The 17994-nt window shown below is 45.0% G+C and overlaps 1 protein-coding gene across 1 annotated transcript in view; it reads right to left on the bottom strand.

Annotated features, from left to right (window-relative positions):
• The window catches only part of LOC134405669 (uncharacterized), a 51051-nt gene that overhangs the window by 12986 nt on the left and 20071 nt on the right, over positions 1–17994 (bottom strand). The window contains exon 10 of the mRNA XM_063136914.1: positions 5988–7562. Within this exon, the coding sequence (XP_062992984.1) occupies positions 5988–7562 (1575 nt within the window). The remainder of the gene's footprint in view (positions 1–5987; positions 7563–17994) is intronic.

Raw genomic sequence — 17994 nt, 5'->3', positions numbered from 1 at the left:
TCTGAGGAACGGGGTGAGTTGAAGGAGCCAGGACTCCTGGGTCCCAGCCCTGCAAGTAGAACGGGGCCCAGAGCAGGATGTGCAGTTCCCTTTTTACAGAACGTGAGCCATTCTGACTGCTAGCAGCTTTCCAGGGTCTCAGCCCTACCCCTTGCTATGTCAAATCCGCAGTGCCGGAGTTTTTATCTGCCTGCTAAGTGTGTGTTCTAACACTGAGCCACATCCCACTCCTGCACCCTGCTCCTAGGTTCTTTCCCTAGTTCTAGAATGACAGCCAACAGTTGGCTAGGTTAGCACAGGACATTTGGAGGCAGGCCGGACTATTTAGGTTTTCCTCCCCTGAGGGTGGAGTAGACAAGTCAGGATTCCTCTTGCAACAAGCACAGTGTTTCCCCAGGCTAATGAAGAAATTAATGTTTAATTATGCAATCAAACCCACAAACATGCTCCTCAAGTGTGTTTAATTATATCATTAGTAGTTGCTAGACAGCGTGCTTGCTCGCTCGCCATAAAGGTTGATTTAAGAAAGAAGGCAAAGTCAGAGTTTTTCCAAAGCAAAGCCAAAGATTTCTGAGCGAGGTCTAATTTTGCAGGCGTTTGCCACCTGCTATCTGCAAAGCTAGGCCCTGTTCCATGTGCAGAGTAAGAAGAGCAGGGCCTTTCCTGCAATTGCCCCAAGGCTTTGAAACAACATTCCAAATAAACTTTGCTTTTTGCAAGAGTGTGATTTCTTTTTTCTTTCTTTCATAAAACATCTGGCTGCAGTTGATGTTACAACTGCCATGTTATTGCTGTTTATACTGATCATTTTATTTTAATTTGGCTATTTTATCCTTGTTATATTTGTTTCATTAATATCGTTCGGCATCTTGAGCTGGCATGCAAGCACGACAGAACAGGCCATCACAAAAATGACCCCCAAGTTCAGCATTCTCTTGTTCTACACGAAAATGAATGACAAGCTTTTGTTTAGCTTGTGGGGTGGGGGAGTAAAGAGGTACACTCAGGAACATTGCTATTGTAGCAATTAAATCTGTTCCCTTGTCACCAAGCCAGTGTCATCCAGGGTTTACATTTTTCGGTCACTCTAGATCAGTGGTTCTCAACCTTCCTAATGCCGCGACCCTTTAATACAGTTCCTCATGTTGTGGTGACCCCCAACCATAAAATTATTTTCGTTCTTCTCTACACGATCCATTGTCATGGGATGGTTTGCTAATGAAAATAATACATAACAATAGCTTGAATAATACAAAAGATGATACATGACATAGTTCAGTCAATACAGTTTCTTAAGACCATCGGAAATATGTGTTTTCCGATGGTCTTAGGCGACCCCTGTGAAAGGGTCATTCGACCCCCAAAGGGGTCCCGACCCACAGGTTGAGAACCGCTGCTCTAGATCAAGAGTTGGGGACCTGTAGCTCTCCAGATGTTTCAGTCTACAGCTCCCCATCATCCCTGATTATTGGCCATGTTTGGCTGGGGCTGATGGAAGTCTGAATCCAACAATATCTGGAGGGCCATAGAGTCCTCAGCCCTGCTTTACAGTGTGACAGAATTGGATTTACCTGATCCAGGCCCCATCTAACCATATTCAAAGCGATTGCCTCTTTCTCTCTCTCCCACTTCAGAGCACGACTAAGCAACTTCTAAACAGGCCTTTGACAGTAACAAAGGAAGGCCTCAGTCAGGACTACTCGAATACATTGTAGTCTCAGAGGCCACACAAAGTAAACATTACAGAACAACTGTTATATACATGGCATTTCTTCACAGAGGGTAACCCCCAAAACAGCCCAATTAGGACGGGGAATGCTTAGTAGCCACAGGTTACTGAATAGAGTATTCACTACATGACATTTTGTTACAGGCTTCACTTGTAATTACAAATAGTGACTCAGTGTCTATACTGAGTAAATGGGGTCTCTATCACAAAAGGTCTCTCTACTACAAGCAGTAGATTGTAAAACACAGGGTACAAATAAAGATTAACACAGATGCCCTCCAGTAACTAAGTTGTGTATTGCTCTTATAGCTGCGTCCCAGTTTAAGATATGTAGATGTACACCTCAGCCAATTGTTAATGTGTGTGTTAATTTGTGTGATACGAATAATAAAACGGAAATGCACAGGCAACCCTGTAAATAAATTTTTAAAAAGATTGTGCTCCTGTAATATGTGAATTTGAGTACATGAGAATATCCATCTAAGGGAAGGCGAGTGATTCCAGGGAAACCTTGTACATATAGTACAAATAAGAGAAGCAGCTGAGAGGATTCAAGAGAAGGGACCAGTAAGACAAACCATGTGGACAAGTGGTATTCCAGGAAAGAAAAGAAGCGGAAACTTTCCCAGGTGTGCCCAGGTGTCTTTATTACAAGCAAGTGGAAGAGGCACAAATTGGTGAATGAGATATCTCAATTATGCTACACTCTTTTAATCTATGGATGTCTCTTGTCTCTGGAGAGCTGACAGCAGAGAGTTCTTCTTTTCCTGGCGTTTTCATCAGTGCCTTGAAAACTGCTCAGAAATCTGTGAAGACATCCCAGCATTACTGCTGTTCACAAGTAAGGTGTTATCCTCTAGAGAAGTTGCTCCATCCTGCCTCCCCAAGCAAGACTGGGAGAAGATGTGGGCCTGTTTGCTCTCTAGTAGTGTAGCTTTCTAATTTAAGTGTAACTTTCTAATATACTAACAGTGGTTGATGAAGGCTCAATTGTGCATTTCAGAAGAAACAATTGTTATTCATAGATGACATTTTCTTTAAAAAAAAGAAAAGAAAAACCATGACCATTGAAATGGGAACCTATTTTGTGTGACTCTTAGTCTGTTTTAAGAATGGTGTTTCAGCACACTCACTGAATGCGCCACTATATTCAGTGCTCTGGTTGTTCAACCTTGTTCAAGGCTATCAAGTACTTTTCATTTCAGTTGTGAATACACAGTGAATTCCGACACTTTGGCTTCCTTCAATGGACACAGTAAAGGATGCTCCCTACCCCACGAATTCACAACACAGCATGGAAATAAAATACAAAAGGACAGGATAATATCCTCTACCCTCATCAGTACCTCCACCCCCTAGGTTAGGGTGACCATATGAAAAGGAGAACAGGGCTCCTGTATCTAACTGTTGCATAGAAAAGGGAATTTTAGCAGGTGTCATTTGTATATTTGGAGAACCTGGTGAAATTCCCTCTTCATCACAAAGGTTAAAGGTGCAGGAGCTATACTAGAGTGACCAGATTTAAAAGAGGGCAGGGCACCTGCAGCTTTAACTGTGGTGATGAAGAGGAAATTTCACCAGGTTCTCCATATATACAAATGACACCCGCTGAAATTCCCTTTTTAATACAACTGTGCAGGAGCCCTGTCCTCCTTTTCATATGGTCACCCTACCTAAGTGCTTTCCTGATACAAAAAAAAGTTAACTTCTACCTCTGAGAGAAAATGAGGCATTGAGAGATTCACAGGACTGCTATTTCTAACCTAGTTGATCCCAGTTTCCCATTGTGGAACTGTGCCTCTCACACCACTGCTCTAACTACTAGGTCCCATTACCACTCTGACGCTTGGGGAAGGAACGCCAGACTCTCTTAAGAGTCCCTTTCCACAGAGGTTCCCCTTCCTCCCAGGCTGTCCCCTTAGGCTTAGGACCAAGTTAGAAACTGGAAGTAAAGGAATTGTTCCCCTCACAATCTTTTCCCCTCAACTCAAGGGCAGGGTGAATAAGAAAGTAAAGGCCCTTTCATCCCAAACTGACAAATCTTTGGCAAGGTTGGTGGTAGTTGAACAGGTGAGTGACATTTAGGGTGACCCTATGGAAAGGAGGACAGGGCTCATGCATCTTTAACAGTTGAACAGAAAAGGGCATTTCAGCAGGTGTCATTTGTATGGTCACCTTAGGTAAAGGCAAACCTTGTGTCAGAGGCATTTTAAATGAGTGGAAGTTAAACATATTCTCCTCAGCCTCTGGAATGTTTCTCCTTAGGGAATATTTATTTTCCTCAGGAACCTTCCTTAACATTAAAGTGTGTGTATGAGAGGCACAAAAAAAAAATTCAGTCAGAGAAAAGTATTTTAGCTAGGGTCCATTTAACATACGCCATCCTCTTCATAGCCTTAGTTGTCTCTTCATGAGCATTTTGAAGCATTAAAGCCTAAACTCCCCCAATGAAGAATGCTTTAGAGAAACCATAAAGGCATAATCCCAAAGAAAAGGTGAAATGTGGGCCCGTTCTTTTCAACCCTTCAGTTGCCCCCAGAAATCAAATAGATTTTCTTATCTGAAACCTTGTCATTCTTGCAAAAGACTCTCATTCAAAGTTACTGCCATCTAGCATTTCTTTAAAACCCAGTTATATATTCTGAGATTTGAGGAGGAAAAGATTTCATTATTTCATGAAGATAGCCCTTGGTTTCTGTCCCCACTCTTCAATTTTGACTGAAAGTCTTCTTTCATTTGAAAAATTTCCACAGAAATCCCAGAATTTCCAATTCTGTTTATTCTGCTTCAGTATTTGCTCACAGTCTTTGTCCTCCCTCTGTTTATGAGAAGCAAGTGACATCTCTAATTCTCACTCCTTGTATCCTGAGATGTAACAGCTCTGGATATATATATATATATATATATATATATATATATATATATATATATATATCAGGGATAACCAACCCAGAAACGTTGAAGGAAATTGAAAACTACTGCAGTAGTTAATGTATTTCAGAGCCAAACCCTACTTGCTTCTTAAAGAATTATAGATACATTATGTTTAATTTGGCTAGCACTTACATATAACACTATTTCAGTTAGTTATGAGAGAAATAAGTGTGCATATTTTAACAATTGCTCCAGTTGATTGATCTCTCCAACAATGGACCCTATCCAGCTGAAGTTAGTCATCCCTAACTGTTCAGAGTAAGATTAGATGTAGCTAATTCTGGATAAGATCAGGTTGCATGGTTGAATTTTGTTGGGCTTCCTTCTGAGTAACCATGCATACAATTCAGCTGCATTTCCCATTGGAAGCACTGGGACTGAATGGGGTTTACTTCTGAGTCTACATGCATAAAGTTAGGCTTAATGCGTTATGTTGATTTCAGTGGGATTTAGTTAACTGGATTGGGGCCATTAAGTATGGTGCAGACGTACAAATCCATACTGTGTTTTAGTCATGAGAACCCATTTTAGGACACACTAAAATAACCAGTGAATTCTATTTTTTTTAATGCTGACAGTAACTTAATTTTTCTCTTGAATCATAACAGATGCTTGGAAGAGCTTCAACTACTGATTTTCATCTTTCCAAGAGTAATGATAGTTCATTACTGTCTTCTAAAAAACCTTTCATTGTTCATTTTCAGAAGAGAAAAACAGCAACATACATAAGAATGTTCTCCTAATTTTATCTTCAGCCATATTCTTTGCCAAAATGTTGCTTTCTGTCCAGCAACCCTCCATACACTTTACCTCTGCTAGAGGGGACCATATTTTGTTAACCCCAACTTCCATATTACCAAAATTTCTGCTCCACAGATGAAAAAGGTCTCCTCATTCCTTCCGCCCCATCAACCCCTAAACCAGCATTGTGCTGCTACAGCATTCTCTCCTCACTTCTGTACCACAATCCAGCACAATTTCCTCAAACTCCCTGCTACTGTTCCCTCCAGGCTCACGCCACTTGACTCACTCTCCATGTTCTACTTCTGAGGAATCTTTCAATATTAAGGTTTCTCCCAGAGTCATGTTTCCTGCTGAAGGCACCATCTTGTTGTCCATTGCCAAGATGGCTGCTTCTCCTGAGAGATGGGCACCTGCGAAGGACCCTTCCCTGGCATGCATCTTTTGGTGCCGTGTGTACTGCAGAAGGTATCGGAAGCACTGGCCGCATTCTGGGCAAACATACGGCAATTCTCCGGTGTGGATACGTTGGTGTTGCATAAGAGCCGAGCTCTGAGAGAAAGCTTTGTCACAGTTTGGGCATTTGTAGGGCCTCTCTCCAGTGTGAATGCGCTGGTGCTGCGAAAGCGCTGAGCTGTGCCCAAACCGGCGCCCACAGTCTTTACAGGGGTATGGCCTCTCGCCAGTGTGAATCCGCTGGTGCTCCAGCAGTTTGGAGCTCTGGGAAAAGCCATGCCCACAATCCTCACATCGGTACGGCCTATCGCCCGTGTGGACCCTCTGATGTTGCACCAGGTGTGAGCTCTGCTGGAAACTCTTGCCGCAGTTGCTGCAAATATAGAGTGTTTGGCGAAGACGCTGTGAGGCCAACCCATCCTGGTGAACCTTCTCGTGTAGCACCAGATGTGCCCTCTGGCTAAAGGTACGGCCGCAATCTGGACACTGAAACGGGCATTCCCCTGTGTGGACCCGTCGATGTTGCAAAAAGTGTGAACTAACGCCAAAGGTTTTGCCGCAGTCCTGGCACTCAAACGGCTTCTCCCCAGTGTGGAGCCGCTGGTGGCGCAACAGGGTAGAACTGAGCCCAAAGGCCTTGCCGCAATCCGGGCACTCATAAGGTTTCTCCCCAGTGTGGGTGACATGGTGCTGGATCAGAGTTGAGCTAAGGGAAAACGATTTGCCACAGTCATTGCACCGGAAAGGACGCTCCCCAGTGTGTGTCCGCTGGTGCTGGGTGAGGGAGGAGTTTTCAGAAAATCTCTTGCCGCAGATGCGACAGGCAAAGGGGCGTTCTCCTGTGTGCACTCGCCGGTGATTGAGCAAGTTGGAGTTGCGATTGAAGCACTTACCACAGTCGGGGCATTTGTACGGTTTTTCGCCAGTATGGATAATCTGATGCTGGATAAGGGTGGAGCTGAGAGAGAAAGACTTTCCACAGATGCTACATTGGTAGGGCTTCTCGCCTGTGTGAACCCGCTGGTGCTGAATAAGGTTGGAGCTCCGACCAAAGCACCTGCCACAATCCGGGCACTTGTACGGCTTCTCGCCCGTGTGTGTACGCTGGTGCTGGAGGAAGGTGGAACCCCGGGTGAAGCATTTGCCACATACGCCGCACTTATAGGGCTTCTCACCGCTATGGATGCGGCGATGCTGGCCCAGGATAGAGCTGGTGCCAAAACATTTCCCACATTCAGGGCATCTGTAGGGTTTGTTAGGTACAGAAGGGAAAATGGACGAGGCAGTTCGGCGGGAAGAGTTGACATCCAGTTGACCAGGGCCGACATCACCATCACTGGCATCCAGATGGAGACTGTTGTCTTCTCCATCACCATCAGAATCAAAGTCTTCATTGACCTCATCCATTTCTATATCAATCTCCTCACTGGAAATCTCATCTGTTTCTCCCTCCATTTTTGGAGAGACATTTGGGTTTTCTTCCATGTCTGGGTCAAAAGCATGATCGGAGTGTCCATCCATGTCTTGGCTGATGTCACCATCCAAGTCGGAAGACAAATCGTGGTCACCATCCTCGTCTAGAGCAAAATGCAGATTACTCTCCCCATCTAACACCCCATTGGCATCTGGAGAGCCATTCCAGTTGCTGCCACATGTTTGCTTATATTCTTTGCTAGAGTGCAGCTTAATTAGTTTCTTGATCCTAACAACATCCAAGTCCGGCTGGGATCTCTGTTCTCCATCCAAATCCAAAGTATCAAAACATCCGTTATGAACATCTCGTCTACCTACATATTTTAACCCGAGTCGGAATCTTGTATCTCCACCATCAGTTGAACCATCATCACACTGTTCCCTCTCAGTGCCACCTCTGCCTCCATGGCAGCTTCGATATATATTTCCATGTTGCTGGGAATGGTGTCCAGTCCCAATTCTAGAATGATGTCCCTCATCAGATCCTTGCTGCTCACTGTCAGACCAGCACCGAATGCCACAGGAGATCTCTCGGAGCTTGGAATCAGTGTGGCCATCTTGATTAGATACCTCTTCTTTCACCAAAGAGAGACTGTATCCCTCATTCATGGTCCGAACAGCTACTGAAACAAGAAAGAGATGAATCAAGACACTACCTTCACATTCTTATCGTGGAATGATCAAGGCAACAAATTCTGCACCTAGCAGCTCAATGTCCATACAATTACTATTTGAGACAGAGATATACATATTATGCAGCTATGGTCTAGCTGCTATGAAATATGGATGCTTTTTGAGAGACAATACAGTCTCACTGTGGATACAGCACATACACGGAAGATTTCTATGGGGCTGTTTTTTTAAAAAAAAAAGCTAAGAAAGCTTTTCAAAATTAACAAATTCATGTTGATAGGTCTATCAATGGCTATGGGGTATGACACCTAAACAGAACAAAAGGTGTATACCCAGATGCTTGGGACAAACAATGGGAAGATACGTTGCCTCCAAACTGTTGCTCTTATGGGCTTCCTGGAGCTATCTTGTTGGGAGAATACTGAGATACTTGAATTCTTGATCAGATCCAGCAGGGAAATTCTTATAGACTGGGTTCAGACAACATGATAACCAATGGTTGTTTAAATAATTGGTGGTTATTTAACCCACCATGGGTTACATTGTTGTGTGGAGGGAGTTTTTTAAATCAACGGTTGGTTATTTGGCCAAAATAACCAATGCTGTGCAGAGTTGGCTATATGAAGTACTGTTGGTTATCATGTTGTGTAGCAGGCACGGTTGGTTATTTCCTCAGCCACTGTTGGTTATTTCATCAGCCACAAGAGCGGTCAAAGTGGTGGCTGTCACTGTAGTCCTGCCAGCAGGATAGATTTTCAGCAATGGCTGATGGGATACTAGCAGGAGCACTGAGGATGAGTGAGTCAACTCAGCATGGACTAATAGTCAACTCAACACTGATCCTAATCCACACCACAGTTGATTATTATCATGTTGTGAGGGGAGTACCCCCTAGATAAACAAAGGTTGAGTTGATTATTACCCCACCAATGACTATCATGTTGTCCAAATGCAGCCTATAATGTGCTTTATGCCATAGGATTCTAAGCATCTTCACAAGTAGGGAAAGGAAGTATGTGGAAATGATTTTATTTTTTTTACAGCAGTTACGTACTTGAAAACAGCTTCTGTTGCTACAAGGTTACAACATGGTTCTTGCCTCACAGTCACAACCACGTGGTCATCTTGGATCCAAATGTCCTTGTTGCCTTATAGCAAGGCACTCGTGTCAGGAAACTTGGTCCCTTAGGTAGCAGCTATTCATGCAAATGGAAGACGTGAAAACAAACGCAAATTCAACAATAGTAACATTCAGCGCCTATATCTCCCAGTTGCTAACTCTGCTTCAGAATTTTTACTTCCAATTCATGCCATTCAGAACCAGTGGGGATTCCTCTCTTTTACCACACTCCGATCACCCCTTTCTGCACCTAAAACATGATGGTGAATGAGTGTTGTGTTGAGAGACAAAATGCAATCTGGAGTACACAGAACGGGGACCCTCCATACATTACAATGGCTTCACATTTGACGATGTAGCTGACCAGTGTGGTGTAGTGGCTAAAGTGTCGGACTGGGAGATGAGAGATGCGGTCCAGTCGCAGACTCTCAGCCCAACCCACCTCACAGGGTTGTTGTTGTGAGGATAAAATGGAGAGGAGGAGGATTATGTTCGCCGCCTTGGGTTCCTTGGAGTAAAATAATAAAATAAAATGTGGACAGCATATCCAAGTGTACACGCATCTTCAGTTATCCATCTGTCTTGAAAAACTGATTGGATTGGGATTCCCAGTCAGGTGCTTAGACAAAGGTGTTTACAGATGTGGGTGTGTGCATGTACGACATCTACCCCTTACCTGTTTCCTGTGGGAAATGCTGTTATTTTCTGCAGAAAACGTATAGCGTTGGAACTGCCCTTAAACACTAAGTGAAAAATGCAAGAAACAATGGGGGGGGGTGCAGATCCAGAAATCCACTGGAATTACAACAGCTTCTAACGAATGAATTTGATCTTTTATAACAGCAGCATGCTCCATAAAGCCTTTACACACACACACCCTCCACTTTCCTCTTTCCCACTGCAATTCTTTTTGCCCATCTGACTCACCCAGTCTTCCCCGTTAGTGTGATTTTCACTTTCCTTTGTTACATGACCATTCTCCCCTCTGAGCCCCGAAGCGTCGGTGGGTGGGTGGGAAAAGGACAGGAGAGGGGCGAAATAAAGCATGGCACAGGAAGAGGTCCATCCCTGTTTATCTTCCCCCAAATCCCTCGCTTGGGAGGAGGCTTGACCAAAAACCAGCTCCTCTATGATTTTTTTAACTCTTCCTGCTCCAGATTGCAATCAAGATAGAAAAGAGTTGACCAAAGGAGGGCGAAATTTGCCATAGGGCTCAGCCAAACCTTATTACCCTATTTTTTCTTTCTTTCTGACAGGACTCTATTGTCTTGAGTAGCAGCAGCATTTCAGGCAGAAATTCAACAGGTGGTATTTCCAACATCATCATATTGGGGAAAACCCAGCATTAAAATGGCTGCTTATCAAACTGGTGGTGACGATGATGATGATAAACACATTTACTTAGGAATAAGCACCATTTTTCTATAAAAGGAAAAGAAAGGGTAAAAAAAAGCTAACTTTTCAAATTCAAAGTAGTGAAATCTGCAATTTGGTCATGGTCATCCCAAGAAGCTGATTGGAGGGAGATTCAGGACACAGATAAAAGGAATGACTTCACATAGCTCGTAGCCCACACTATGGGATTCACTGCCATAAGATGTCATGATGGCCACCAATTTGAATGGCTTTAAAAGAGGGTTAAGTCAAATTCCTAGGGAAGGCTATCATTGGCCCTGTTCAGAAGACGCCTTAAACCACAGCGTTAACCACAGTGAATAAGGCTCTTTGCCTTATTCACCATGGTTTTAGGCATCTTCTGAACAGGGCCAATGGCTACTACTCCTGATGGCCATATGCTACCTGCAGTATCAGAGGCAATATGCCTATGTACACCAGTTGCTGGGGAACATGGGCGGGAGGGTGCTGATGTCTTGCTTGTGGGTTTGCCATCAACGGTTGGCCACTGTGTGAACAGAATGCTGAACTAGATGGACCTTTGGTCTGATCCAGCATGGCTCTTCTTACATACAACTTTGTACATGCCCAGCTGCCCTGCCCCCAGCTCTGTTTAAAAAGAATAATAAGAGAAAGAAAAGGATGCGGCAGTGACCAGTATCATCCCTGCAAGGCCTGCTGAGACTGGATCTGTTTGAACTGCCCCCATCACTTTCCGTTCTCTGAATGGTCATTTGGGAGACCCCTGGGCTGTGCTGGACCTGGACTTGAGACCCAAGGTCCTGCCATAGCTGCGTCACTGGCTGTATTTGCCTGTCCTGTGGAGATACTATTGCTGATCTTATCTGTTCTCTGCTTCAGACCCTGGGTGTCTGTGGAATGGGAGTGCAGAGTGCACATTCATTTCCCCTGCCCAGAGCCCTTGCAAAATATACACCGTTTGTAATCATTCTCCCCTCACACACACATACACACACAGCACCCATCTTATTGACAAGCATTCTGCTAGTACATACAGATGTTTGAAGCTTTTACCCAGGGCTTTCCAGGTGCCAGTAGTAATAGATTCATCAGAATCACAGGATGGGGTCTTTATGGGACAGTTACATTTCAAACTGTAGCTGTGGAATAACATCTCCAAATTCTCCCCCATCTCAAACATTAACACCCCACATAAAAATAAACACCCACACTTATGAGAGGTAATGCAAAGAGGTAGAAATGAACGGAATCTTTTCTCCCACCCTACTGGTGGTCTACATGTAAGAAATGTTTCTTTTTTAAAATGCAATTCCTCTCCCATTACAGATTAAAAGGGTATTGTTGACGACAGTCTCTGCCTCTGGTTCTCCGAAGTGGTGCCCACAGACAACTTCCTTAGCAGCTACCAAACCTCCTGTCCCTTCCGATTTTAAAAAAAGTTCACATAGTTTTTCCAGAGCTGTCTTTATTTCTAAGGCTGCCTGTGACCCCACAGGACATTATTAGAAAATAAAAATGGCAGGCACCTACAGCCCAATGCTTCATGTTGAAGCGTGACCAGCCACCCTGAAAAAGAAAAGGTTATGCTGGGAGTAGAAAGGTGCGTCCTGAGGGGGGTTGAGGGAGGCATACAAGGGGACAAAGGAGAGAGGGAACGTTTTCAGGTTTTACTTGCAAGCTTCCGTGTGTGGCATTTGTTACCTGGCCTGTTCATTGTGGTGTGTTTTTGCCTATGTGTGGTGTTTGGGAGAGGGGGGAGTCTGTGTGTGTTAGACAATGTTACTCCTATTTTCTTGTGCTTTGTGGGGGTAAAGAAGTGATTTTGCAGTTGGAGCTCAGACCCCACCTCTGCCTTCTACTTGGTTTCTTCACCAAGTTATCTCTGAGCTTCATCAATTTGGCTTCTTTGAAATTGTAGAAGAAAATTATGAATTCAAAAGAAATTTTGTGTTTTGGAGCTCAGTCCTCACATCTACCTTGTACTTTGGTTCTTAGGCAAGTTACTTTTTAGTTTTACCAATTTGCCTTTAGGGAAATAAGAGTTTTATAACTGCCCCGCACTCCAAGAAAGCTGTTTTATGAATGGGCAAGCCTTCTCATGGCAGCCATTTTCTGAGTACATTCATGAAACTCTAAACATTCCAAACTTTGTTCATGTAAAGCTCAGGGAGCTGTGAATGTTGCTTTCTGTGAATGTCTCTTTGAAGATTATAGACAGCAGAAGAAACAGATTCAGGGAGTACTTTGTTTCTATCAAATGAGCATTAGATTACGTGTTTCTTCCTAACTTGAGCCAAGAGGCATTTCTTCAATCACTCTCCAAACGCTGGAATCATTTCGCAAATTATCCTTGCTCTTTGGAAGGAATTTTGTTTCCGTGATAAACCATTTTCTAGACTGTTGGTGGGATGAATGTGACTCCACACTCAAGCGCCTTTTCAGAGTTCTTGTGATCTGAGGACCATAGATATTCCTACACACATACACACCGAATGAAGGGTCAACACAATTTTATTACCATTCAAAATCACAGTTGCTCATCACCCCAGGATGATGAGCAGTTGTTTCTCAACGGCCAATGACAAGCACAATAGAGACATCTGGCCTTGTTGAATCTTTTCCCCTGTACATTACTTTGTTGTACACTAATTTTTGTACTTTTCTAAGCAAAACAGGTACATATATTTCAAGATGGCATCCCCAAGACTTTTTGTAGAATCAGCTGAAGGACAAGATGACCGCCCCTTACAGAAACCAGTTGGACTGGCAGTTGAATCTTACCAATCAGGGTGCTTTAGCCAGCACTTCCTGGTGTTTTAGACTTAAAGGTCTGTTTGACAACTTGGGCGTGGAAGGTTCATTCTCTTGGTTGGGACTGAATCCTATCCCCATCTGTGGGGATGCTTGTGAGACTTTGGTCTATGCCTAGAAAGCCCTAAATGGGGCTGGGGCCAGTCCTGCCTGTCCCATTTCTCAGATTTCTCCAAGAGGTGATCCTGTTCACCTTTGGAGAGATGTGAAGGAGAGGGACTTCAGAGGTGGAAGACCTTTCCAGCCCTACCTGAAGAGGCTGGGGATTGAATCCAGGATATTCTGCATTAGAGGCAGGTGCTCTACCACTGAGCCAAGGCCCCTTAAAAGGGGTGTGTGCCTGTAGCAAGAGGCAGGCTAGGCTGGGGTGATGTCAGTCTGAGCCGGACCCATGGTCCCTCTTGTTCAGTTAATTTCCTTTTTTAGGGGAACGGGACAGTTACCCCCAATAGCACAAGTGTGTGTATTTCTGACAGGCTGAAGCCTAATACAGGACAGGAACAACAATGTGTTGAGTTAGGAACAAAGCCTGAATGAAGTTTTATGGCAGGAGGGCCCCTCCCCAGCTGAGAGAGGCCTGTTGCTTGGCACCAAAGGAGAGAGGCCGCCCCAACACTCAATGACTCACAAGGAGTCAAGTATGCACTGTGGAAGTGCTGAGGAGGGAGCTGACTGCATATCCAGAGCCGAGGCTGATAGGAGAAGGGGGCATGTGGGGGGAAGGGAAAAGTGGGTTGAGGAAGGGAAAGGGGGCTGAGCAGCACAAGCGTCCGTCAGCTCCCTCCTCTCCAAACTGCTCCATGGTGGGAAGACAAGAAAACAGGTTCCCTCCTGCCCGGCAGGGGAAGAGCCTTTCCCCCTGAAAAAGAGCCACCATTTCTGGGTCCCCTCTGAACTAGGGGTTGTGGGTGGCATACAGACGGATATGGGCCTCTGGGGCAGCTCCAGCATGGAGGAAACATGGGGGAGAATAGAGGCCCAATTCAAATAATCCACCCCATCACTGGGTCCCTCTTAAAATGGGGGTGTGGGTGGAGGCAGAAGCGAAAGACTGGGGAATCTGAGCCAGAGGAGGAGGAGCCAAGGATGTGGGGCCCAAATCTTTCTTTGACGATTTGAAACGTTCTGCCAATCCATGGACAGCCAGAGGCTAACCCAGACCTCAAGAGCTTGAAGGGAGAAATCAGGGGAAACACAATATTTTATTTTATTTATTTATTTATTTATTTATTTATTTATTTATTACATTCATATACCACCCCATAGCCGAAGCTCTCTAGGCAGTTACCATAATATAGCAGAGTGGATAAAAATAAATAATTTCAAACAACAGGAAAAAACTTTTTTTATTATTGGAATGGGAAAGATATTCAGGAAAGCTGATCTTTTCATAAAAGTCTACTCAGGTTTTGCCAAGACGTTCCACCACAGAACACACACGAAGATTGCATAGGCACCAGGCAGGTGGGGGATGAGCGGGAGCGGCAGTGACACAGGCACCACCACCCAGAAGGAAAGGAAGCAGGGCGCCAGCTGCTCCCCTAAAGACCCATCGTCATGAGGAGTTGGTGTGGTGGATCAACCAGTGCTCCCCCTGCCCTATTCCTGGCTGGTTTCGATGTCAGTGGGGCAGCGAATCCACTCTGGGTTTCAGTCAGAACTCAAAAGGGACTCTCCAAGGTGCTGAACTCAGTTTGGGGGTAGGGCTCAGCACCTTGGATGGGTCCTTTAGAGGTCTGAATGAAACCCACTGACACTGGAGCCACCAGCCTCCGCTGGCTCCCTGTCCCAAATTCTGAAGAGAGAGAGAGAAAAGAAAACTTCCTTTACCACGAGAGACTTTGAGCATCATCACATGGGGTAAATTGTTTTTGCTTAACATCGCTTCTCAACCCTCATTACTTTGAAAGAGGAAGTAAACAACGTGTACGTGGCCCATTTCATTTAATGTTTTGAAGGCTGCACATTCCTCCTCTCTGTGGGCAAAGTGAAAATTCCTGCCAAGTTGTGGGGCAAGGAGCCAAGTAAATTTCATTTCACCTCCTTTTTTTTTTAACAGAAATGAACTGGACAATGTTTTGTTACATCAAGGTATCCAGCAGCCACCATTGTCCCCTCCCTTCCTAGCATACGGCAGAGGGTTTAGGTGTAAGGTTTTTGAGAAATTTGCCGTGGGTTTGTACAAAACGGAGATGCAGTTGGCGAGCACTTTGCAAAATTGAGGGGTTATGCCCTAACACATCCCCACACCCACAAATCCCCATGCAACAAAACAGGATTTCAATCCTACACAACATGTTTACTTGGAATTAATTTATTTGTTATGTATTTAATATATGGAGCACTTCACATAACAAATACAAATAGACTAGATCTGCCAAAACAGCTTATAATCAAAGGCTGGCACTAACACCTGGTATCCTTAGGTAGCTGCTAGAGGCCGTATTACCCTGGGAGAGCCCACCATTGGTGACTCCCCTGGGTCCGTCTTTTTTTTAAAAAAATGGCACTCTAGCCTTCTGAACTGAAGCGGGCAGCTGAGTCTAGCTGCCATTTTAATTTCCCACAATGTCTCTGACATAGTGTCATTCCAGAGCATTGTGGGAAATGTAAATGGTGTCCCCTGCCAGCTACCAAGCACCTCTTGCAGACCTGCTGTCAAGAAAGCCTACCATCAGTGGTGGCTGGTAGCTCCGATTTTAGTGAGGCTCTGAGTCCACTCTGGGTTGCAGTCAGAACCATCCAGAACTCTAAAGATGCTGGACCCATTTGAGGGATAGGATTCAGCACCTTGGATAGCTCCTTTAGAGTTCTAAACTTTAGAGTTCTGACTGAAACACAGAATGGATGTACAGCCTTACCTGAATCTGAGCCATCAGCCTCCTCTGCCTGCCATTGCCCACCAATAAAAGAGGGGTTCCCCAGAGGGTACTCTGTCCAGGACCCCCCTCAACCTGGAGTTGACCAGGTCATTTCCTCTTCTAATGCCAGCATTGGGTTAATGCCTCAATGCACAGATCCTTACACACACAGCCGTGTCCTACATACATACAACCTTCGGGGTAAGTCTCTGAAGAGATGATTGGTAATGAGTTGGGTGGCTTGTGCCTCAAGTTCAATAAAGCCAAGAAACACTGGTGTATCTTAGAGGCGGTACAGGCAGTTTTGGGGAGAGAAGGGTTTCCCTCCATCATCCCACTCCCCGCAGATTTGTTTCACTGCAGACTCCCTTGTTTCCCATCAATCAACAACTGATCAATCAATCGACAACTTCAGCAAAGGGCTGCTGAAGTAGTTCCGGAGTAGAGCAGGTTCAGGACCCTGGACAGTAATTGCTTACTCTAGGGACCGTGGGCTCAAAACTGGGACCATGGAGAGCAACCCTGCAGCTAGAGAAGACCAATTACCCCAGCACTGGCTTAGAGCAACGGATAGGGGTTTAACAATGAAGCCAGGAGACTCCTTCTGAGAGCTCCGCCTCTTCCAGTGCTGGACCTGGTTTTTAAAGGGCCAGTGCCTTTTCCCACCGTCACCATCTCCTTCTGGGTTGTGAAGGTCTGGGGAGGGAGAAGCAGCTTATTTATTTATTTATTTTATTACATTTTTATACCGCCCAATAGCCGAAGCTCTCTGGGCGGTTCACAAAAATTAAAACCATAATAAAACAACCAACAGGTTAAAAGCACAATTACAAAATACAGTATAAAAAGCCCAACCAGGATAAAACCACACAGCAAAATTGATATAAGGTTAAAATACAGAGTTCCCCAGCGCTTCCCCATTCACCAGTGGGGTGGCCATATAGAAAGGAGGACAAACAACTATCTTTAATAGTTGCATGGAAAAGGGGATTCCAGCAGGTGTGGTTTGTAGGCACGCAGTCCCTGGTGAAATTCTCTCTTCATCACAACAGTTAAAGCTGCAGGAGCTATACTAGAGTGACCAGATGCAAAAGAGGGCATGGATGAAGAGGGAATGTTGTGATGAAGAGGGGATTTCACCAGGTGCTGCAATGACACCTGCTGAAATTTCCCCTTTCCCCTGTCCTCCTTTCCATATGGTCCTCCTATTCACTGGAGAAACCTGAAGTCCATTCCTCAGAAAGCTCCATTCGACAAGCATTTTATTGCACGCTCGTTACTGGGCACTCACGGAGTTTGCTCAGGTCCCTCACATGATGTCGTCTGCCTCCCGTGAACCTTCCACCCCTTCTGACCTTCCTTGCTTGACAAAAAAACCCTGTGGTTAAGTCCGATGTATATTTAAACTTGAAATTGCTGCTCTCTCCTGCTGTGTGCAGGAGAAGTAGCACCATTAAAACAGCGGATTCAATGCGCCCCGTGCTCATTGTATACTTCATCTTTTGAAAGAGGAAGTAACTAAGGAAGGAAAACATAGGCGGAGAAGCGAGGTAGGGAGCGTGTTAACCCCCAATTTGATGGAGCTTACAGTCACAGGGTGGCAGCGCCACCTCCTAGAGACCATGTGAGCAGGTTGCAGGTTCCAAGGTGGAGGTTCAGGAACTGCTGCTGACTTCTCCCAGGAGAGGCTTCCACTAGGGACATCAGGGCTCTCGGTCCTGAGCCATTCCAGCCTTCCTCAACCTGGGGCGCTCCAGATGTGTTGGACTACAACTCCCAGAATGCCCCAGCCAGCTCTGCTGGCTGGGGCATTCTGGGAGATGCAGTCCAACACATCTGGAGCGCCCCAGGTTGAGGAA

This window comes from Elgaria multicarinata, chromosome 11, assembly GCF_023053635.1.
Source record: "Elgaria multicarinata webbii isolate HBS135686 ecotype San Diego chromosome 11, rElgMul1.1.pri, whole genome shotgun sequence".
NCBI classification, from domain to species: domain Eukaryota; kingdom Metazoa; phylum Chordata; class Lepidosauria; order Squamata; family Anguidae; genus Elgaria; species Elgaria multicarinata.
The sequence above is the reverse complement of the archived record's forward strand: the minus strand, read 5'-3'. Positions and strand labels throughout refer to the sequence as shown.